The sequence below is a fragment of the Actinia tenebrosa genome, unplaced genomic scaffold (assembly GCF_029948245.1).
Source record: "Actinia tenebrosa isolate PJP-AT-01 unplaced genomic scaffold, QUT_ActTen_1.0 PGA_scaffold6__47_contigs__length_16458017, whole genome shotgun sequence".
Taxonomy (NCBI): domain Eukaryota; kingdom Metazoa; phylum Cnidaria; class Anthozoa; order Actiniaria; family Actiniidae; genus Actinia; species Actinia tenebrosa.
In genome coordinates this window covers 11584032-11608352 of record NW_028292583.1, presented here as the reverse complement: position 1 = coordinate 11608352, position 24321 = coordinate 11584032, and the positions used below count along the sequence as shown (strand labels likewise).

Genomic DNA, 24321 nt, shown 5'->3' with positions numbered 1-24321 from the left:
TAACAACAAAAAAAACCCAGTTTTTATAGTAGTATGTTTTTGAAAATATTTCTCTCAACTCGCATGTTGATTTTTACAGAGGAAGGAAACCGAAAGCCTTGTAGCATAGGAGAGAACAACACATAAGACAAACTCAATTCATGTTGTGACTGCAGGGCTAAGGCAAGTTTTACGATAGCAGCTAAATCATGGTCTTGCCAACCATATCAGACAAATTTTGTTGGTCTTTATTAGTGTAGCAAGCTCTATTTCATTCTGGGACACAGCTTTTGTAATGAAAAGATATAACTAGCTAAAAACTAGTGTGAGCTGCATCAGTGTTTCTAATGAAACAGTAATAGTGAAAAGGTAAATTATACACCGTGAAAAGTTTTTGTAATGTATCGTTCAGCTCCAAACACATTGTTCTTGGCTATTGGTTTTAATATTGTCTTTAACTACCTTGCAACACCAATTTTACTACTAACTAATGAGCAAAGGGTAGTCTACCATTCCAATGTTCTATTAGAGTCTGAATTGTTACTAAAGTTACATGCAGTAGAGATTCGCAGTGCAAAGTATAGAGTCTAGCAAGAGTTACGCACGTAAAGAGAGTAAAACCAAGAAAACTAGTTTATCAGTTTAATTAAGAAAATTAGAATTTCTTTTAAAAGATAGTAAATTGAACAAATATTTTCACAAAACGATGTAATACAGATTCTTAAAAGCTTTTCAAAGTTAAAAAAACAAAAACAACAACAACAAAATATCGTAAGATTGGCAAAATGTAAAGCTTAAAACCAAGTTTCGAAGACACACGTTGCACAAAAAGCATTCGCTAATTCGACAAAAAGACAGCAAATATTAATAGGGTGAAGCTACAGAGAACCAAAAGTACTAAAACTCAATATTTCAAGTGTTATTTTAAGATGAAAAAGGTTTATAAGAACAGAAAATGTACGTTTGAAAAGTAGTTTTAAATAAAGCGACGAACAGTCCAGTGCAGCAAACAATCGCTATTTCAACGAAAAAACCCCAGCAAATATCAGGGGGGAAAGCCTTCAGAGAACCAATAGTATTCAATTCAACATTTCAATAGTTCCTTTGAGGCTTTGAAAGTTTCTTACCGTCTATAAATGAAGATTTTTCGTCTCTCCATAAATACTCTTCATCACACGATAACAAAGATGTATGACGACCGAAAGGGCTGATGGGACATACATATTGCTCCAGGCTTGGTACTTCATGTATGGAGACACAAGAGGTCCAGTGTCTTTCCATATAGTCTATGCTGATGTAAAACATGTATTGCAGTCAAAACCGGTCTTTGCCCATGGTCAACATGGAGAATAAATTTACCTACCGATCATTGGTCGTTTCTCACCATGACACAGGGAGACCAACAGACTAGTTTTCTAAAAACAAAAACAAAACGGTGCAGGGCCTTAGAGGAAGGTGGTACTGCAGGCTATTGACTGGCTTCAATAATTTGGATTGAAAATAGTTTCCAAAGCAAGGTGGTACGTTAATGTAGGCTCAGATTTCAGCCGTTGGGATTTCGCGTACCAGCGATACTCTCCCCTGTTACTGGGGAGAGTATCGCAAGCGCACGAAACAATGGGGGAGAGTATCGCGGGCGCAAGAAATCCCAACGGCTGAAGTCTGAGCCTAGATGGTATGCACTATAACTATATCTTGAGATCCGTATGAGTTAATTATTTCCAGCGTTCGAGGTAATTTAGAATTTTATTCATCAATTGAGAAGGTTTTCTATTAATGATGAACTGAATTGCTCATTATAAGTGCAAAGTCAATATATAGTTATTAACAGGGTTAATAAATATATATTGCCCTTGCATTTATAATGAGGATTATAACAAAAATAAAGCCTTCGTTGTGAATAACAAAGAAAACCTTGTCAATTGATAAATAAATTGGGATATCCTGTTCAAAATACAAAATACAAATACGAATGGCAATAATTAAAGGCATAAATATGACAATCTATTTACTCCTTCTGTCATTGTTGCTGTTATTTAAAATTATCATCAGTATTATTATTACTAGTATATTTCTATTCTTGCAACTATGACACTAGTTATAAGAAAATAATTATGAATAATAAATATGAAAGCTTTGGTTCAATAGTAGCAATCATACAGGGCACATGTATGCATGCACGGATGATGATGATGATGATGATGATGATGACAATAATAATTTGTATACATCTTTGTAAAACCAGTCATGCAGATATTTGCTGAGACTATTCATGCCTGCAATATTCTGTATTCATGGAGCAAAAATGTCTGAAGTTGAAATAAACATATAATAATAATAATAATAATAATAATAATAATAATAATAATAATAATAAGCAAAGTAAGATACAAAGATGTATTACTCAGAATGCAGAAAGCGGTATTAAGCTGCACAGTGAACATTGCAAGAACATTCAAATTAATCACATCTTAAGGACATTTCAAATATTCCAAGTATTTAAACTGCATCTTAAGAACATTAATAATTGGTTTTAAGTGATTGTATATATTATTAATCCTGTCATGCTGGTAGGTTACGAAATTACGCCCTATCTAGCTTACCTAATTAGCATTCAAACGTGTTTACTGCTGATAATAATAATAATAATAATGAGATGAGCTGCCCATAGGTGGAGAATAGAGAAAAGAAAGATGAGGAGAAGACGGTGAAGTAGTCGGTCTGTTGCGTTGGGAATAGCATGTCGTATCCAGATGTTTAATAAACTGCATAATAATAATCATAACAACAACAGCAACAACAACAACAACAAAAAAAAATAATTACTATTATTAAGCACTTGGCAGAGAAACTATTCTAAAAGAACAGCGAACCCTTAAGTACTTTGTCATCACATGCCTTAGAACACTTCTGTCTTTCAAAATTGTATGAGCAGTTCACACAAGCGTTAGGTGATCTAGAGCACCTTTCCATAAGATTGGCCTAGACAGAATAGACGACTGTTGCGTTAATGTTATGTAGCGGCCATACACTACTATTTTAGCTTGCTAGTTTTTTCCTGGGGACATTATATATAGAGACTTATTAGAACAATTAGAACAAAATTAGAACAACAGAAGCTCTTATTCTGCGACCTATGTACATATCTATTATGCGCCATCTTAAATCTTCACTGTAAACCATGTTTGTGATCAAGTCCAGCCGTGGTATCAACATAGATCACCCATTCTAATCATAGAGAATATGCAACCAAAGATCATATGGGACATTCCATTCCATCTAAAAAAGCACCAGAGAATGGTACAACCAAAATTGACATGGTTGTCAAAGATAAGAGTAGAAGAAGTGCCTTCTGATTGAAGGAACAGTGTGTGGAGTTGGCAAGCTATCAGAGAGACGACAATACAAGCAAGACAAATACAGAGAACTTAGGGCAGGCATCAAACATCAATTCCCTGATTATAGAAATTGTCAAGTAAATGTGGTGTTTGACCTCCTCCCTGGGTATGTATCATCAAAGCCTGAAAACTGATCTAAATGAATATGTAACTGATAAGAACACACAAGTAACACAGTACCTGATAATGAAAAGTCAAAAATGGATTTTGGTCACTAAATGTTGAAATAGTGAAGAACTTTTATACCTATAAAGAAAGAAAGAGGAATAACAATACTGAAATTCATACTTGTAATTATAGAATATAGATCAGAATAGCCCAGGAGTTATCTCGCTATGCTGCTTACAATGTAAATTCAAACTCAATAAAGTGTTGATAATAATAATAACAACATTATTAGTCAGGGTTAACACCTTACCATGACTAATAATGTTTAGGTGGTTTTCGGGATTAAAAATGATTTACATATATTATTATACAATATTAAAAATGTTGTAAATATAAAAGGAGAAGGATAAAACTGGTTGAAAAAGAAACTATACAAAATAAAAGATAAGACATATATATAACAACGATAATCTTATATAAACATGTGTTATATATATATATATAAGTTATACATTTATATAATTATATTTTTATTTCTAGTTATACAATTTATATTTATTATTCTATTATAAGCTTTAACACAGCTCTTGGGAAGAGCATTTTTGTATGATGAGACATCCATGTTTGAATAAAAAATAATATCTATATATATAAAATTATGTGATATAGGTAAAACTATTTGTCTAGAGAAAAAGGTTGATCATATTTCTGAAAAATGATAGTTTATAAAATATTCATAAAACCTTTCTATCCAATAAAGCACCCTTCATTAGTATTCAGGTGTGTGATCTATTAATGTGATAACGATATTGAGAATGAAGAATTGACTGTTACACTTTTGATCTGTTTACATTTAACTGGCCAACAATGTTGCATCGTTCTATAATAGATGAAACCTGGATTTTACATTGAGGAAGGTTACATTTGTGATAAAAAGTATAGAATTATATACAAATAATGCAAAGAGATAACTAGCTAAAAACTAGTTTGAGCTGGGTCAGTGTTTCTAATGAAACTAATTTTAAAAATTAAGGTTAACTATACACCGTGAAATAATGAAAAAACTTACTGAGGGGCAGGTCAAAAATTAGAGGGGGGAAGGGTGGTGCTAATGGGGGGAAGGTCATTATTTGTCATGCAGGCTAAAAGGGAGGGCCTGAAAGAATTGTGCAAGTCTTAAGGGGAGGGCCAAACTTTTTTGTGCATAAAAATTAGGTGAAAAGAAATATAAAAAATGAATTATGCTGTCACTGGATCAAGCTGATATTATCAAGTCTCCCAAAGGAAAGTTAAATCAAAAAGTTTTGTATTTTTGTTTTGTTTATTATATTCTTGAAGCCAACAGTTTTTAGAGCTCCTAAGTAATAAGCAAACAATTAATAAATAAATAAACAATTAATTCTAAACGTAATGAATCATGTAATTGTTGTTTTCGTTTTTTTGTTTTCAAATGAAATAACTGACTGTACGTATTAAGCTATGAAGTATGTGTATCACTTCCATCATATGTATACCAAGGGTGGAATTGAAAAAAGCCTTTGATTCAGGTGAATGCTCTCTAGAAGATCCCACCTCAATATTGAAATTTAGTAAAAAGTTTGTAGTCTCTGAAGGGTGCGTTAAGAGCTATCTAGAACACTTCAAATTGCTTGAACTGTGGAAAGAAAAAAGAAAGGAAGACAAAACTGAAAAGAAATCTGCATAGGCAAAAAAAGTACGAAGACTACTGGATTGCAATGCTTGATGATGGCTCTTTGAGAAAACAAACTGTAGCTGTCCAAGATAATAAGTACTTAGAGTTTCATAAACTGAAGTGCCGTGGTAAAAGGAAGGTTATAAATTAAATACAGTTCAGAGGCATATAACACACAATCTCCATGCAGTGGAACAAAATAGATGGGACAACTACAGAGAGGCTGGCAGTGACACTGACACTGATGCGAGTGCAGAATTTGCATTATCTTCAGGTGATGATTGTGAGGAATAACAAATAATTATTGGCTGAACTTTGCTCACATACTGATGAAGAAGAAAGTTGTGGTGAGGATAGAGATGACACAGAAGAGTTTGATACTAGAATGACGACTACTGTGGCAACAAGATCGGGAAGATGTGCAACTCGTCTACTACTAATTATTAAAAACAAGGTCAGCCTAAATTATAAGTTATGGGGGAGAGGAGGGCCAGAAAAAAATTTGCAATTTTTTAATATATAAGGAAAGGAGGGGCCACTAAAAGATATACAGGCCAAAAATATAATGCACCAGCCCTACCCCTTTAATTTTTGACCTGTCCCTGACGTTGTGGATGCTAGTCCTTCATCAGAGTAAAAGTTAAAAGTAAGGGTCTTTTACTAGCTTCCGAAACGTCAGTAAGTTTTATCATCTTTTCACAGTGTATAATTTACCTTTTTATCATTACTGTATGAATAATGAGATTTAATATAAAGAAAGAAATAAAAAATATTGGTATTTTTTATTTTGGTTTATCACAATTTCTCTTTAGAAATGTAGGAGAAGCTAGCATTGTGATATGTTACTGCCATTCCCAGTCACACACAACCAACTAGACCTTCATCACAAACAAAAAATTGAGTTTTGGTGGACGTCAATCAAAAGAGTTTTTATTGTTTCTAATTGGTTTCTACACCAGGACTGATGTAAATACTCACGTGAATATGTGCAAATGTGCAAAAACTGTTGCCCTTAACTCATGCTTCTTGTCGCTGTGCATTTCTCGCTCTGGATATATTTAATTCTCAAAAATGTCACAGGATTCCATCTCCGAATCTTGACGCTTGACTGCAAAGCTATCGGTATTGACTATGATTTGAGTTTCTTCAAGATAGGATAAGTCAATACCGATAGCTTTGCAGTTAAGCTTCTGAAATTCAGAGTCGGAATCCTTAGACATGTTTAAGAAACCCTTTTGATTGGCGTCCACCAAAACTCAATTTTTCTTTTGTGATTTAGGTCTCAGTTGGTCGCGTGTGACTTGGAATCGCACTAAGTGATGGGACATACTAGTGATGGATTTCGACATGGCAGCTCTATGAACATGAAGTGGAATATAAGAAAGTGTAGAGGTGTTGTAAAAAATATTGCTTCTATTGATGGGATATAATATGGCATGGCGTTGCATATGAAGTAAAGTGTAACTAGCTAGCATGATTAAAGAAAAGCATAAGTTTTAGTGTTGTGGAAAATGAAAATGACCATAATAGGAAAATAAATACTGAATGGGTGTTGATGTGAGAATGAAATTCGAAGCAGCAGAAATAATAAACGAAGCATCCCGTCGTAAATGAAGTGGTATACGTATATATTAGTAAGCGGTTATTTAGGCGCTGAGCTGAGTGTGGTTGAGGGGTAGTAATAGAGAAAGGTGGCTTACCTTGGTTTGAGAGCAGGCTTGGAATTGTTGAATAATATGCAGGTTGGGTTGAACTAGAAGTGGAAGTAAAAGGTGGAGTAATATTAACGAGGAGTGCAGTAGTAATACAGCAGCAGGCATGGAGAGATTTGCAGACGCATCATAATTAATGAGAGGGTTGGAATCGAGCTCGTTCGGTCGCTCGTCGCAAGAAGATGGGAAGAGAAAGATCGGCCGCGAGGTACCTGAAGGCATCATGAAGCCTAATGAGGGTTTAAATCGGTATCTACACGAAGAACTGTGTGGATTCGTACTCGTTGGTAACACGGGAAGGGTTTTGTGTGTTTGGTCATCTACAATGGGGGTTTTGTATTACCTGCTGGAGTGCCGAGCCTCGATGCGGGATCTGTGTTTGGGCACCTTCATGAGGAGTTCGTTGGGCCATAGAAGAGGTGGCCGTAAGGCGAGGAGCAAATTGGAAGGTGGCCAAAGACTTGTTGTCCGTACGTATTGTTTTTGTTAACAGGAGCCTATGTGTTTGTTGAGTAGTGGGTTTCCTGTGGTGCGCCATTTTGTATGTTGTTGGGTTCCCGGATGCAGTATGGCAGACGCGTTGGCGGCAGCGTGGTGACGTCATAAGTCACGTAGAGAGGGGTTGTTAGGAAGCCAATTGAGTGTTGTCGGTGCGTGGAATCAGTGTCTAGACAGATTTAAAGAGGCGAATTTTTAATGGTTTTTTTTGGTTAGGAAAGGTATTTTGTTTGTTTGTTGGTGAAAACGATAATTTTTCTGGAATTGCCTGTGATCAGACAAATTGTCTTGACTTTTTGGGTGCAATTTTTTGTACTTTCTGTTGAACTTTGAAGGCGCCTTTTTTTGTGTGTCTTTGTCTTTTTGCTTAAACAGCTTTAGAAAGGCCTAAGACAGAAGATTTTAAAATATTTGAAAAATGCTATAACATGTGAGAAAGAAAAGTTTACTAGGTAATAGTATAATGATAAATGGAAATGTTTAGCAATGTTTGGAAAGACGAATGTGTATTGCTTGGAGGCATAAGTAAATAGATCCCAAACATGGGTTATCTAGCATAGAAAATGTAAATGGACTCTAAAATAAATGGTAAAATAACTTGACTAGAGTGATTTTCAATAGTCAACTTAATACATGGTAGTAGAATTCTTGATTAAAATAGTTATGGAGGAGTGAAGTAAGACCCCTCCCAAAAATAAATAAATACATGAATAAATTCATAAATTTCTAAATGAATGAATGAATGAATGCATGAATGAATGAATGAATGAATGAAAGAATGAATGAAAGAAAGAAAGAAAGAATGAATAAATGAATGAATGAAAATATAAATCATAATTGAAATTAAAATCAACTATTACATAAAGAACAGTCATAACAGTGGTCTAATTTCCTTATACCCAAAAGTGAAAATTCATCAGAGCTATTAGCATTACCATTGACAATCTATAACGCATTTGGACAATCATCAGCATCAATGTAGCAATCTTAAACGTGGTTCGACAAACATTTGCATGATATAAAATAAACATAGAGAAAAATAGCAATCATTAGCGTTTTTCTTTAATAACATAATGTTAGTAAGCAAAATCTCTCTTGCGTTACAATTAGTGCTCTAAATTCTATTTCTTGGTAGCATATCGTACAAAAAGTGACTGCTATCGCTAAATGTAGGTCTCTATAAGCCTTTTCACAGTTTAAGAATCGATTCCACTGCGCATGCGATTTTATCCCGAATTTCTACCTTCTTTTGTCTAAACCTTCTATTGTTCTTAATTAAACAAAAGAAGGTGAGAAATTCGGGATAAAATCGCATGCGCAGTGGAATCGGTTCTTAAACTATGAAAAGGCTTATTGCGTTCAACGGCTTCTTTATATCCTTCAGAAGTTAAGGTTATCGTTTTTACACAGTACATGTAAATCAGCTTTTGTTCTATCTTAATTTTTTTGTGAATTGTTAAAACGCTAATGATTCCTTTTTTTCTTTAAATGTTTATTTGAATAATGCAAATGTTTGTCGAACCACGTTAAATAATGCTACATTGATGCTCATGATTGTCCAAACGCGTTATAGATTGTCAATGGCTATGCTAATGCACTAATGAACTTTCACTTTTGGGTAAATGATTGTCAATTAACGCAACCGTTTGTCAATTCGTGTTATTGAAGTTTAATTACGCGCACAAGAAAATACATTCCGCGCACATGAATGTACAAACGCGCTATTGATAGTCTATTGATGTCCATGAATGTACACGCATATTCAAATATCTTTATTGAAAGTTGATCCGCGCTAATGATGTTACTTGTGGTGTTGATGAAAGTACATTACACGTTTTTTTTTTTTTTTTACACGTTATTGATACAAGTATTGGCACAAATGAATGTACATTTTCTGTTAATGAACAGCAAAAGGTGCACATGGTCTTCGTAAAAGGCGCAGATTCAAATTTTTAACTCAGTTGCACTGCGAAGACTTCGAATTAATGAGGTAAGACTTTCTTATTTTACGCGTAGAAAATACTTATTTTCGTTAGCATTACTTAATAGAAAAACTCTTAAAAAAGACTGAAATTAAAACGTATAGAGAGGTAGTGGGGTATTTGTGTTTTTTTTTTATTCAGATTCTTTGATTTTGGAGTAGATTTTAGAACTTTAAAAAAGAAACAGCAGAAAATGAAGGCTTTTAAAATTCTTTGTTAAAACGTTTCTTTTCAACTAGATAAAAATCTAGTTTAAAGTGCTACATTTTACTAGGCTTTGTGCCTCAAAATGTGTCTCGTGTGCGAGGTAAACCGATTCAGTCTCCTACTATACCGAATCATAGTTAATAGACGTCAAACCGAACGCAAACATGGTTTTATGTTTACGCGTAGAAAATATATTTTTGTAAGCATTACTGTAGAAACTCCTAAAAAAGATTGAAATTATAAAGTATAGAGAGATGGATACTTAAACTCAAAACTAATGTGACATACACAGCAGAATTACTCGCTTCAGTAATCTAAATCTGAGTTGCCAGAGACATACAAAGGAAACAGAAGGTGGACGTGCATTTGCTGTAAGATCGATTAAAGAATGGAATGTTTACCAAAAGACATGAAACTTTCCAGAGAGTAATAAGACTTTTAAAAACAAACTTTGTAATGATATTTTAACTAAAAAAAAGTGATCAAATTTTTGTGTAGTTCTAAATTCTTAATTAATCATTATTTATTTATTTATCGGATTGATGGATGGATTGATTGATGAATTGATGGATTGATGGATTGATTGATTTAGTTCCATACATCTGTTTAGTTCCATAAACTTATTTAGTTTCATACAATTATTTAGTTTCATACATTTATTTAGTGCCATACATTAAATATTCAGTAACACACATTAAATATTCAGTGACACACATTGAATATTCAGTGACACACATTAAATATTTAGTGCCACACATTAAATATTTAGTGCCACACATTAAATATTTAGTGCCACACATTAAATATTCAGTGGCACACATTGAATATTTAGTTCCACTCATTAAACATTTAGTGCCACAAATTAAATATTCAGTGGCACACATTAAATATTTAGTGCCACACATTAAATATTTAGTGCCAAACATTAAATACTTAGTGCCACACATTAAATATTCAGTGCATGGACACCTACCACACATTGAATATTTAGTGCCACACATTAAATAATATTATCCAACTCATTAATAATTCATGAGGAAAACACAACAGATATCACGGCACGACTGTGAAGAGTGTTGTAAATCTGATACAAAATTGTGTTCATTTGCATAAGCTTTAAGTTGGATTTTCTTTACCAAATTTACTTTAATTTTGAAAATTTTAGTGAAACACAAAGGAACTAACCTTTGATAAGTCATATACAGTATTCGTGTCTGTGTTGTATCAGATATACAATCACTCGGCTACGCCTCGTGGTTGTATATCTGATACAACACGGCCACTCATACTGTATATATTACATAATAATAATAATAATGATAATAATAATAATAATGATAATAATAATAATAATATCTTTATTTACCCTGATTTAAAAAACCAATCAGCTGGACACGATAGAACAGCTGGTATAAGAATCTAAATAAAATCTATGCTAAAATCAGTGATTAAGAACCTAAAAGTATAAATATAAGAAAAGAGAAAATTAAGTATAATGTATACATATATATACACAGAAACAAGAAAACCCCGCCTCCACAAAACATATACAGTCAATGCAAAAAATGTTGTCGTCAACCAACTCAAGCCTACGTGACTGGACCGAAAGGAACTCTGGGTAACAATCATTGAAGCCGAGTTGACTCCATAATTTTATCTGACTAGTTATATATGCCTGGTTTAATACAGCACGAACTTTCATAGGCGAGCAGAAAGAGTTGGAGGAGACGTTTTTTAATGCCTTCGTATTTTCGGATTCGTGAACTGAATCATAACTACTTGGTTTTTCTTTCCCTAAACCCAAAGACATGCATTTGATGGATTGTTTCTTGCCATTATTATCTTTATTACTAGCGAGAACAATTAATTCAGAACGAATATTTAACCGTTTCAGTGATTTTTCCTCATATTCCTTTCCGTCAAGTCGCGTAGGCTTGAGCCAGTCGACAACAACGTTTTTTGAATTGACTGTATATCCATTTTATACACTTATTTCAATAAAGCTAGTCGCCTGAAAAGCTACAAAGCTGATGTAACCGGCGGCAAGGCGCTCAGCTATGAATCAGATTGCAAGTGGTTTTGACAAAAGAATTTATTGAAAAATTCACACAACTTTACAATACATGAAAAAAAAAACGGGAACGAGATTACAGGATATCTCTTTACATCGTAGAGAATTCCTTGTCTTGATATGTGAAAATATCCGTAGACAACGCAACGTCTTCAAGAACTTTTACTACACTGATTTAAGCTTAGTTTGGGCCTACTTTTATGGAAAAACCTGCATTCTTAAGACCTTACACATCCTATGCAATGTTGCACGCCCTAGGCGCAAACAGGATGTCCCAAACACGAACTTACGTAAACAAGCGCCAAACCTAGGCATGACTCACTGTAATGTAATTACGTACGGAAATTATTTCTTGCTTACGCATTTTCCACGCAAACAGTTAACTAAAGAATTACATTCCTATGTGTACACGAGGCATTCCTAATTAAAAATATAGATTTATGACTAAATAATTACTGTCCAAAATAGTGTCTTTTGACTCTGTCACACTGAGACCAATAACGATTATGGGTAGATACATTAATTTTAATGTTTCAACCGCTTTAATAACTGTTGATGGATTTTAGATCTTTTACCAGTTACAGTCTCACCTCTTCTGAGCATCCTCAAGCTGCAAATCAAAAGCTTTACTTGTTTGATATTAAAATACTAAATATTAAGATATTTAATTTTCCCATGATGCTCAGTGATATCAGCTTTCTAGGTTTTTTGGTGACTAACTTTATTGAAATAAGTGTATACAAGGGCTCGAAAAAGAAAAAGAAAACAAAACAGAAACATTAGGCTACAAAAGATATATCCAAAACCTGTGATTTTCGTGCCTCAGTGTAGATCATTAGTTAAATAATGAAATAATGAAATAAGTATATGAAGAAGAAAAAAATCTATCGTACAGTACACTTAATATTCTATTTTTTTAATCAAAATCTAAAAAATATTTAAAAAGCTTGTTTTTAAAAATGGAAAAAGAACTAACTGTATCCAATGAAGCAAGTAGACCCCTGAAGTTACAGTATCTTTTCCTTAACAAAAATTTAACATATTAATTATTTTATTCTCTACTTTCACATCCCCATAATACTTTGACTCTTTGGGGGGTAACCAGAGGGTAAATGCACCCACTTATTTTGCTGAAGGCTGATCAGACAATGTTGACAATACCTTTTTTGGTTTCCAAAGATAAAATGAAGAAGTGAAAAACAGAAAAAGATAGAAGCTTGAAGACGTTTAAGGTGAATTTTAACATTTTTTTGAAAGTCAATACATTTTTTGTAAGACCAAAACTCTTGAAGATCTGTACACGCAAAAATAACTTGATAAGCTGATAAACAGCATTTTACAGATAAAAGTATAAATTCAATTGCCCTTAATTTCACTATGACGTGACATCAAAACAATCTAATGTTTAAATGCAAAGGAGGGGGTCTGAAATCAACGCAAATTGATCGAAAATTGTTCTAAAACCCGTATCAATCCACGAAGTCAAGTAGAATAAGGCCAGCAAACTCTCAGAATATTTCTTGGTGCATATTAACACATATTAAATCTGAAAACCAGGCCATTTTAGATGAAATTGTTTTGCTAGGAGCAAATTTTGGGTCAGGGTTAGGGCAATTCAATTTGGCAATTCTATCGATCCCCCACATAAACAAGCAGTGACGTCATAGTGATTCAGAAATAGGGCAATTTATAGAAATTTATAGAAATATATTTCAGTTTGTTTGTTTATTTAGCTTTTTTCTTGCTTGCTTGCCTGCCTGCCTGCCTGCCTGCCTGCCTGCCTGCCTGCCTGCCTGCCTGCCTGCCTGCCTGCCTGCCTGCCTGCCTGCCTGCCTGCCTGCCTGCCTGCCTGCCTGCCTGCCTGCCTGCCTGCTTGCCTGCTTGCATGGTTTAGACTATTATCTTCTAACATTTTTTTCATATCCTGTTGCTTTGTTTTTGAAAGTTTTCCGTTTGTAGTTAAAAATGAAAAGCGATCAAAATGAATAATATAAGTTAAAATATATTCATAATAAAAGAACTATAAAAATATATGCTTGAACAAAAAATAAATAAATAACTAAAAATATAAAAATATAAGTATGAACAAATATTCGTGAAAACTACATAAAAAAGGCTTGCCTAAATAAGTATGCCTTCAACTTCTTTTTAAATTCCTTCAAAGATGTCCATAATAAAGGTATAGGTATATATAGGTTATATAGAAGCCGCATTGGATTTAAATCGGTATTGTGAGAAGTATTAAGGATAAGTAGAATAAATTTGATGCATTTAGTGTCTTTACTGACTATCTTTTAGTGTGCGTGTTTTCAGATTAAATCACTGGCAATGACATATATCAATAGAAAGTCAGGTAATCTTATTTGATTTTTTTACCCTATTTGAATCAATAATCTTGTTATCAATTATATTTATAAAACATATTCTACCTATAAGTTTAATAATTATCTATTTTATTATTTTAGAAATTCAAGAAAAAGCAATGATATGTCAAGAAACTACCACCAAAGTGATTGTGGATTTAAAGGCTACTCTGAAGATGTGAGTAAACAATAATGCGGTTTCTTTTTTTTACAATGCTGTTGTTATTGCTGCTGCTTCTGATATTGCTGTTAGCTTATTATAACTTCATATTCATCTTACAGGGAACCCCTGGCGGGCAGTACCACAGACAAGCTTGATTTGGACCTCACTCTTCCCCACCACTCCACAAGTAAGTCTAGTCTACATGGGTGTTGTTGGTTTGACCTTTCTATGAAACATTACCACACAAGAATGCACCTCCGAATGGTTCAAGAACAATAATGCGCAATGGTTGGTTAATGGAGTCAGGTTTTGGTCAGATCGTAAGTTATATATCTCGATTATTAATTTCTTCATTGCTGGGGTAATTTAACAATAATTAGATACCAAATTTTAGCAATATTAAAATAGAAATAGCTATTACATAGTCATAATAGATAGTTAAATAGTTATCATAATTATAACAATTTCAGTAAGTTTAGATGTGAAGATGTGCCGATGAAAGACGTCGTAAAAAAAGGGCAATGACACCCAATAGGTCACCTCGAAGCAATAAGGAGACAATAAGGCTGCGGCTAGGAAGTATGAAACGACTGAAATGAATGAAAGTTACATGCATGAGTAAACAGAAATTCACGAGTTTATGAAAGGGCTGAAAGGGAACAAAGCGAAATCAGCCATGAATCCAAACTGGCCTTGCTTGGGAAGACCAAAGTAGTAAATACTAGCTACAAAGACGTTTGTCAAAGAAGGGCAAGGGCAAACAGACTTTCTGTTGTGGAGAGGCGTAAATTTGCAACAAATGCCTCGCCTAAGAACACCACGCCGGTTGCCTGGCCTTGGGGATACTATAAGCCTCTTGGATTTCGGGCATGCCGGCCATGCGTTCGGGGAGATTTGAGACAATAAGGCTGAGGCTACGAAGTATGAAAGGACTGAAATGAATGAAAGTTAAATGCATGAGTAAACAGAAATTCACGAGTTCATGAAAGGGCTGAAAGGGAACAAAGCGAAATCAGCCACGAATCCAAAGTAGCCTTGTTGGGAAAGGCAAACGTAGTAAATATTAGCTGAAAAGACGATTGTAAAAAAAGGCAATGGCGCCCAATAGGTCACCTCGAAGCAAGCACAACAGTTTGTTTCGAGGGATTTATTGCGGCTTCAAACCCGGTATTTTCGATTGGAACCAAAAAAATTGTAGAAGCAGTTGCGCCGACATTGCCGTTGGCCAAACTGTGACTTACAGAGAGGCGTAGCTTTGCAGCGAATACCTTGCCAAAGAATGCCGCGCAGGTTGCCCGTCCTTGGGTTAATATAAGCCAATTGGATTTCGTGCATGCCGGCCATACCTTCTGGGAGACAACGATAATAAGGATGCGTATTATTTGGTTGGTTAATTGAGTCAGGCTTTGGTCAGATCGTAATTTATATATTTAGAACATTAATTTCTTCATTGTCGGAGTTCATTATTTACAATTACTACATACCACATATTAGTAATGTAAAAAAAAATAAAAATCATAACATATATTTATGAAAGGGCTGAAATGGAACAAAGTGAAATCAGCCATGAATCCAAACTGGCCTTGCTTGGGAAGACCAAAGTTGTAAATACTAGCTACAAAGACGTTTGTCAAAAAGGGCAAGGGCAAACAGACTTTCTGTCGTGGAGAGGCGTAAATTCGCAACAAATGCCTCGCCTAAGAACGCCGCGCCGGTTGTCTGGCCTTGGGGATACTATAAGCCTCTTGGATTTCGGGCATGCCGGCCATGCGTTCGGGGAGATTTGAGACAATAAGGCTGAGGCTACGAAGTATGAAAGGACTGAAATGAATGAAAGTTAAATGCATGAGTAAACAGAAGTTCATGAGTTCATGAAAGGGCTGAAAGGGAACAAAGCGAAATCAGCCACGAATCCAAAGTAGCCTTGTTGGGAAAGGCAAACGTAGTAAATATTAGCTGAAAAGATGATTGTAAAAAAAGGCAATGGCGCCCAATAGGTCACTTCGAAGCGAGCACAAGAGTTTGTTTCGAGGGATTTATTGCGCCTTCAAACCACGAGTTTCAACAGGAACCAAATAAAGTTAAGAAGCGGTTGCGCCGACATCGCTGTTGGCTAAACTGTGACTTTCTGTCGTGGAGAGGCCTAGCTTTGCAGCGAATGCCTCGCCGAAGGACGCCGCCCCGGTTGCCGGGCCTTGGGGATAGTTTATGCCTTTCTTTCGGGCATGCTGTCGCTGCGTTCAGGGAGACGTCGTGAAAGACGTGGCAAAGAAGGTTAGCCACTACGGCAGTTAGGTAGGAAGGCAATTAGGCAGTGAAGGAAGGAAACATGTAGGGAATACTCAAGCATGGAATAACCAAGGTGGGAAGAAGCCATGGAAGAAAGAAACCAAGGAGAGAAGAAACCAAGGAATCAAGGAATCATGAAGGCGAGGAATCTACAAAGCAAGGAACCAAGGAACCAAATGACCAAGGAGGCATTCGATAAGTAAGTCTATCATTTTTTCCTTCTACCTATTTTCGACCAGTATTTTCATCTTTCGTTAACCCTCGGAACATTATTCTTTTAAACCTTCATGACATATATTTTGTCATAAAAATATTCATCATTGTTCTACAACACATAGAGTCCAAATGGGCGTTTTTAGGGTCAAGCTTGTTTCACAACATTAACCATACAAAAACATGTTTTGGTCAGATTGTAAGTTATTCATTTTAATCGTTGATTTCTTCATCGTCGGAGTAATTTAAGTTTAAGTAATTAAGTTCATTAAGGAATTTAAGTAAGTTAAGTTAATAAATACAACGCATTTTGCTATTTTTGAATTCGGTAAACCTTGGTTTATTATTCTAATTCTTATCTTTGTACTTCTTTGTACTTCTATGTACTTCTTTTTTGTTTCTTACCACATGTAACTAAAACTGTAACGTCCATATTCGATCCACAAGATACTTAGTGAACTGCGATTTTTTCCAATCCCCATAATGAAACCTCAGCACGACATTAACAAACTTTAACTGAGTAGCAAATATATTTTCTAGCGTATTCGATGGATACGATGTCTATTGAAATGTTATTTATCTGCGCATTGTAAATGAGAAAGTGTAGTATCTTTCAAAAGCGTTTTCGATGGATACGATGTATATTTAACCGTTATTTATTGCGAACGATATAAATGAAAAAGTGTACACTATTGCCAAGGCATATTCGAAAGATATATTACAAAAATATGTCGTACTGTTATTCAATAACTGTGCAATATGTAATTGAAGACGTTTACTGTCTTATTTTAACATATTCAAAAGATACGATGTATAATAAACGGTTCTTTAAGATGAAATGGTATCATAAAATGTACAGCATATTCGACCGATTCGATGTACTTCTTTTTTTTTTTCCTTTTTTTTTTGTTGTTGTTGTTGTTTCGCACGGCATGTAACTTAAGTTGTAAGGTCCATATTCGATTCATAAGATACTTAGCGAACTGCGATTTTTTCAATTTCACAATTTTGAAACCTGCGCACGACATTAACAAACTATAACTGAGTTACAAATATATGTATGAGGATATTCGTAGGATACGACGATTTAGTTGCGCATTGTAAATAAGGAGGTGCAGTTTCTTTCAAAAATGTATTCGATGGATAAGATGTATATTTATCTGCTATTTATTGCGAATGATTTAAATGAAGAAGAGTACACTCCTGCCAAGGCATATTCGAAAGATATATTCGAAAAAGATAATAAACCGTTATTCAGTAATTGTGTATTATATAAATGAAGAGGCTTAACGTCTTCTTGAAGCATATTCCAAGGATACGATGTATATTAAACTGTTTTTTAGATGGACATGGTATTATGATTTGCTACAGCATATTCGACCCATTCGATGTACTACTTTTTGTTTTGTTTCGCACGACACGTAACTAAAACTGTAACGTCCATATGCGATCCACGAGATAATTGGTAAACTGCGATATTTTCCATTCCCCATTATGAAACCTGCGCACGACATTAACAAACTTTAACTTAGTTACAAATACATGTATTAGCATATTCGAAAAATACGATGAATATTGAAGTGTTATTTAGTTGCGCATTGTAAATAAGAAGGTGAAGCATCTTTCAACAATGTATTCGATAGATACGATGTATATTATGTTATTTAATTGTGCATGGAATATATGGAGATCTGTACATTTTCGCAATACATCTTCTGATGGTCACGATGTATGCTGTTTTGTACTGGCATATTCGAAAAAATAGATATTGAACTCTTATTTAGTTGTGCAGGATTCATATGAAGAAGTGTACTGTCTTGCGCATATTCGATGGCTACGATGTATACTGAGCCTTAATTTCTTGCGAATGATATAAATGAAGAAGGCGAGCGTCTTGCAACTGCATATGATTTAATGTTATTTACTTGCGCATTATAAATGAAGAAGTGTAGTATCTTTCAAGAGCGTGGTATTCGATGGATATATATCGTAATTTAATTTAATTGCGGATGATATAAACGCAGAGGTGCACTGTCTTCCAACAGCATATGCGATTGTTACGATGTATATTGAACTTTTATGAAATTGCGATTATATAAATGAAGGAGTGTACATTTTTTGCAATAACATATAGTGATGGTCACGATGCATACTGTTTTGTACTGGTGTATTCCAAGGATACGATGGACATTGTATTTTTAGTTGCGCATTGCGAATGAAGAAATGTACTCTCTTGTGCTAGCACATGCGAAGGATGCGATGTATAACGAAATGTTATTTACTTGGGCATGGTATCAATGAATAACTGTATTATAATATGATTAAGGATTTTCACATTTTATAAGAGGGGTTTAAAAAAATATATGCCTTTGGTATGTTTTGCCTTTGGTACTGTCTTGCGCATATTCGATGGCTACGATGTATACTGAGCCTTAATTTCCTGCGAATGATATAAATGAAGAAGGGGACCGTCTTGCAACTGCATATTATTGAATGTTATTTAATTGCGCATTATAAATGAAGAAGTGTAGTATCTTTCAAGAGCGTGGTATTCGATGGATACTATATATATCGTAATGTAATTTAATTGCGGATGATATAAACGACGAGGTTGCACGGTCTTCCAACAGCATATGTGATTGTTACGATGTATATAGAACTTCTATTTATAGCGAATATATAAATGAAGGAGTGTACATTTTTTTGCGATAACATATTGTGATGGTCACGATGTATACTGCTTTGTACTGGTGTATTCCAAGGAAACGATGGACATTGTATTTTTAGTTGCGCATTGCGAATGAAGAAATGTACTCTCTTGTGCTAGCACATGCGAAGGATGCGATGTATAACGAAATATTATTTACTTGGGCATGGTATCAATGAATAACTGTATTATAATATGATTAAGGATTTTCACATTTTATAAGAGGGGTTTAAAAAAATATATGCCTTTGGTATGTTTTGCCTTTGGCACTGTCTTGCGCATATTCGATGGCTACGATGTATACTGAGCCTTAATTTCCTGCGAATGATATAAATGAAGAAGGGGACCGTCTTGCAACTGCATATTATTGAATGTTATTTAATTGCGCATTATAAATGAAGAAGTGTAGTATCTTTCAAGAGCGTGGTATTCGATGGATACTATATATATCGTAATGTAATTTAATTGCGGATGATATAAACGACGAGGTTGCACGGTCTTCTAACAGCATATGCGATTGTTACGATGTATATAGAACTTCTACTTATAGCGAATATATAAATGAAGGAGTGTACATTTTTTTGCAATAACATATTGTGATGGTCACAATGCATACTGTTTTGTACTGGTATATTCCAAGGAAACGATGGACATTGTATTTTTAGTTGCGCATTGTGAATGAAGAAATGTACTTTCTTGTGCTAGCACATTCGAATGATACGATGTATAACGAAGTGTTATTTACTTGGGCATGGTATCGATGAATAACTGTATTATGTGATTTAGAATTTTCACATTTTATAAGAGGGGTATAAGAAATTAAATGCCTTTGGTATGTTTAGCCTTATGATTATTTAATACAAAGTTACTTCGCAGTTTTTTGGAACAATTTATAATTTTTTTATTTTGAATTTCAACACTTATTTTCATTTAGGACAAATTGAGCAGGTTCGAGAGAATGGTCTGGAAAAATGGAAGAAATAGAATATGATAGATGCGTTTCGCGTTTTTACTGACTATCTTTAAGTGTGTGTTTTTCAGAATAAAGCCTTGCCAATGATAGTTATCAACAAAAACGTTAGGTACTGCTCTTTGTTAAATTCATTCTTGTTTGAAATTCATCAAGACTCATCTATCTTACCCATAGCTTAAAGTATATATTTGATCATTTTATCAGTCAAGGAAACCAGTGAAGTGTCAGCCAAGCACTACAAAGTAACCATAGATTTGAAGCCTTATTCTGAAGATGTAAGTAAACAATAATGCTGTTTCTGATTTTTAGAATGTTGCTTTTATCATTGTTACTGTTGCTGTTGTTGTCGTCATACTATATATGACAGGAATAAAATAATAGTTTCATTCTATCCATTCTAATAATAACATCATATTCATCTGACAGGGAACCCCTGGACAGTACCACAGCCAAGCTAGATGCATGTGTGTCTCGGTTTAATGTGCATTCCTTTTAAATGTCTGTTTCAGTTTAATTTCTGTTTCTGTTCCACGTGCGTATCTATTTTGTGTGTGGTTTGCCTATCAGTCGGTTTTTTCTGTCTTTGTGTAAGTGGCGTGCCCGCTACGAAGAACGGTAGCCTCCACGTGGCGTAGCGGGGAAGTAATTGCCAGGCTAACCTGCCAGTAAGAACGATTTAAATTGGCTGTTTCATAATACTCCAAAATTCATACAAGATTGAAGAAGGATTTAAATAAAAACCTAAGACTATTGTGGTTTGATATTGATTTACTGGTATGGTATACATGGCCATTATTACGAATAACCGTTCAACTATATTTAATATTTACTAGCACTCTCGTAGATCTTAAGTAAGATATTTTATAGATTTGAGATATTTAAAATTTTATATATTAATGTTAATATGGATTTTATTGATAACTGTTATATTTTCTTTTTTTATTATTACTTTGTGTTCTCAATTAGTATATTCATGCTAAAGTGTATTGACACGTGAATAAAGATTATTATTATTATTAATAAAAGATATATATTTACCTGATATTTTGTTGCGCACAAACTGTTTATAAGACTACACGGTCTTGTCTTTTAAATGTGCACGGCAAGGTCCATCCACTGTGCTCTTCAGATCACATTGAAATATTCATGCTGAAATATTGTAGGTACTTATCTTAAATCACATTTATTCATAATTCAAATGCATCAATATTACAATAATATTAATCATTATACTTAGGATGATACAAAAACAATAAGCAAAGAATTGTGCAAGTCTTAAGGGGAGGGCCAAAGCTTTTTGTGCATAAAAATAAGGCGAAAAGAAATGTAAAAAAAAGAATTATGCTGTCACTGCATGAAGCTGATCGGGGCGTAAGAGCTATCTAGAACACTTAAAATTGCTTGAACAGAAGAAAGAAAAAAGAAAGGAAGACAAAACTGAAAAGAAATCTGCAGAGGCAAGAAAAAAGTATGAAAACTACAACGGGATTGTGATGCTTGATGATGGCTCTTTAAGAAAACAAACTGTAGCTGTCCTAGATAAACATTTTAAAGTTACATCAACTGCAGTGCCGTGGTGAAAGCAAAATAGACTGGACAACTACAGAGCCTGGCAGTGACACTGACACTGATGGGAGTGCAGAATCTGGATTATCTTCTGATGAGGATTGCGAGGAAGAACAAATATTTGCTGAACTTTGTTCAGATACAGATGACACAGTAGAGTTTGATAGTAGAATGGCAACTACTGTCACTCAGTGACAACAAGATTGGAAAGACGAGCAACTCGTTTACTGCTATATTAAAAACGAGGCCATCTATGGCAAGGCAATGGTAGCAATATTTAATACACAAATAAAATATGTCATCCACAAATACAATATTTAAATCATGGCTTAATTATTTAAAACTGTAAAAAATATATTATATTTAAACTTTAATCTTTTTATTTATTCCTTTTTTCATTTTCTGAAGTTTAAAATTTTTATTTAATTCTAACAGATTTTTATTTCAACTTCATAAATATCTTTACATTTTCATTTAAATATTCCTGGGACGGGCTCGGCCAAGTCCGTCTGGGAACGAGATCGTGGCTTAATTATTTAAAACTGTAAAAAATATATTATATTTAAACTTTAATCTTTTTATTTATTGTTTTTTTCATTTTCTGAAGTTTAACATTTTTATTTAATTCTAACAGATTTTTATTTCAACTTCATAAATATCTTTAAAATGAAAATTATTTATTTCATCTTTACATTTTCATTTAATATTCCTGGGACGGGCTCGGCCAAGTCCGTCTGGGAACGAGATTCCAATGCTAACAGCAAAAATGGCTACCATGGGTGACAGCGTAAACAGAAGCGAAGAGAGGGAAAAGGTCGGAGAAAAACTCTTATCCTCTCTTCGCTTCTGTTGACGCCATTGGTACATGAACATTTACCAAATTACAAGCACTCCCTCTCTTCGAGGCTTAAGTGCGCGGGTAGGTCAGGATCAAAGTTAGTGTTCTAATTTACAGACCCTACTTTTAAATGCATTAACATTTGGGGCTGTGACTAACTCAGCTGGTTGATTATTGTTTCATTGATTTATTTTGGATGGTAGAAAGCTTTATTGTATATATCTTTTTTTCTCGAGAGGAGTTTTAAAGGATCTGTTGTGATTATTTCTTAAGTTTCTTGTCAAGGGTATCAGTTCATTACAGAGATCTACAACAACTAAGTTGTTTATAATTAAAAAAAATATTTTGTACAGTTGTTTATAATTTAAAAAAAATATTGTACAGCAAAACTAATCAATGGTCAGCTCTGCGCTGCTTAAGACTGCGCAAACCAAGCTCTTCCAACATCGCGGTGGCACTTGCTTCGCGGCTGTAGTCATTACAATCAAATGTGGCTGCTCTTCTATGAAGCATTTCGATCTTATTTTGGTTCACTTGGGTAAAAGGGTCCCACACAGTAGACGCATACTCAATTTGAGGACGAAAAAGGGTATTGTATGCGTTAGCTTTGATGAGTTTTTGTTGAATTTGCAAGTTTCATCTCAGAAAGCCTGTGGATGAATTATTGAATACAGAGCATATATGTTCATTGCAAGAGAGCTTATGATGTACAGTGACATCAAGGTGCTTAACTGCATCTTTTTCCTTAAGGGTCTGGTTGTGTAGGACGTAATCATAGATTAGAGGCTTCCTACGCCGTGTGACTCAAAGCACATTATATTGTCAGGGTGGAAAGATATCTGCGACTTATTTTCCCATTCTTCAAAAGGTTTAAGATCTTTCTGTATGGTGGCAGCATCAGTTTCAATAGTCACAGTCATATACACAATAGTATCATCCGGAAATACAAGGGCGGATCCAGGGAAGGGGGGGGGGGGGGGGGCAAAGGGGGGCTGAAGTCCCCCCCCCCTTCAGCAGAAAAAACCGATGCTTTTGTTTTCCGTTGTGTTGACGGAAGAAACTCAATTAGCCCCCCCTCCCCTATAATTTTGGCTGGATCCGCCTTTGAAATAGTCGAACTTTGGACTGTAGTTTAGCTGGAAGATTGTTGATATATATAGAAAATAGTATCGGTCATTAAAAATAATATCGGTCAGGTATGGTAGCTATTTTTGCTGTTAGCATTGGAATCTCGTTCCTAGACGGATTTGGCCGAGCCCGTCCCAGGAATATTAAATGAAAATGTAAAGATATTTATGAAGTTGAAATAAAAATCTGTTAGAATTAAATAAAAATTTTAAACTTCAGAAAATGAAAAAAGGAATAAATAAAAAGATTAAAGTTTAGATGAAATTTTTTTTTTCGCTTATAAATAATTAAGCCATGATTTAAATATTGTATTTGTGGATGAAATATTTTATTTGTGTATGAAATATTGCTACCATTGGCTTGCCATAGTCATCCTAAATAATAAGTTGTGGGGGAGGGGAGGGGCAGAAAAAATTGTGCAAGTATTTAGGGG

At 34.4% G+C, this 24321-nt stretch overlaps 1 protein-coding gene and 2 long non-coding RNA genes across 13 annotated transcripts in view; 2 read left to right on the top strand and 1 right to left on the bottom strand.

Moving 5' to 3' along the window:
* LOC148906074 (uncharacterized) overlaps positions 1-21552 on the bottom strand; it is a 34477-nt gene extending 12925 nt beyond the window's left edge. For 3 of the 11 annotated variants that reach the window (XR_016121471.1, XR_016121472.1, XM_089038592.1), the window contains exons 1-4: positions 7103-7210; positions 6879-6931; positions 1343-1394; positions 1107-1265 (exon numbers count right to left, since the gene is read on the bottom strand). Coding sequence is in view for 7 of the 11 variants with exons in the window: in XM_089038592.1 (XP_088894718.1) it covers positions 1107-1265; positions 1343-1394; positions 6879-6931; positions 7103-7115 (277 nt within the window). In the remaining 4 variants the exon portion in view is untranslated. Of the gene's footprint in view, positions 1-1106; positions 1271-1342; positions 1395-3557; positions 3624-4236; positions 4366-4787; positions 5140-6878; positions 6932-7102; positions 7211-7233; positions 7763-21394 lie in introns of those variants that run through there. The other 8 variants (XR_016121469.1, XR_016121470.1, XM_089038590.1 and 5 more) reach the window with 8 other exon arrangements.
* LOC148906076 (uncharacterized) lies at positions 13522-14492 on the top strand. Its single transcript, XR_016121476.1, has 3 exons — positions 13522-14001; positions 14114-14189; positions 14294-14492. It is a non-coding gene; the product is annotated as an uncharacterized LOC148906076 (long non-coding RNA).
* Positions 20332-21397, top strand: LOC148906075 (uncharacterized). The gene is made up of 3 exons (XR_016121478.1): positions 20332-20465; positions 20561-20631; positions 20783-21397. It is a non-coding gene; the product is annotated as an uncharacterized LOC148906075 (long non-coding RNA).
* Positions 21553-24321: the final 2769 nt, after the last annotated feature.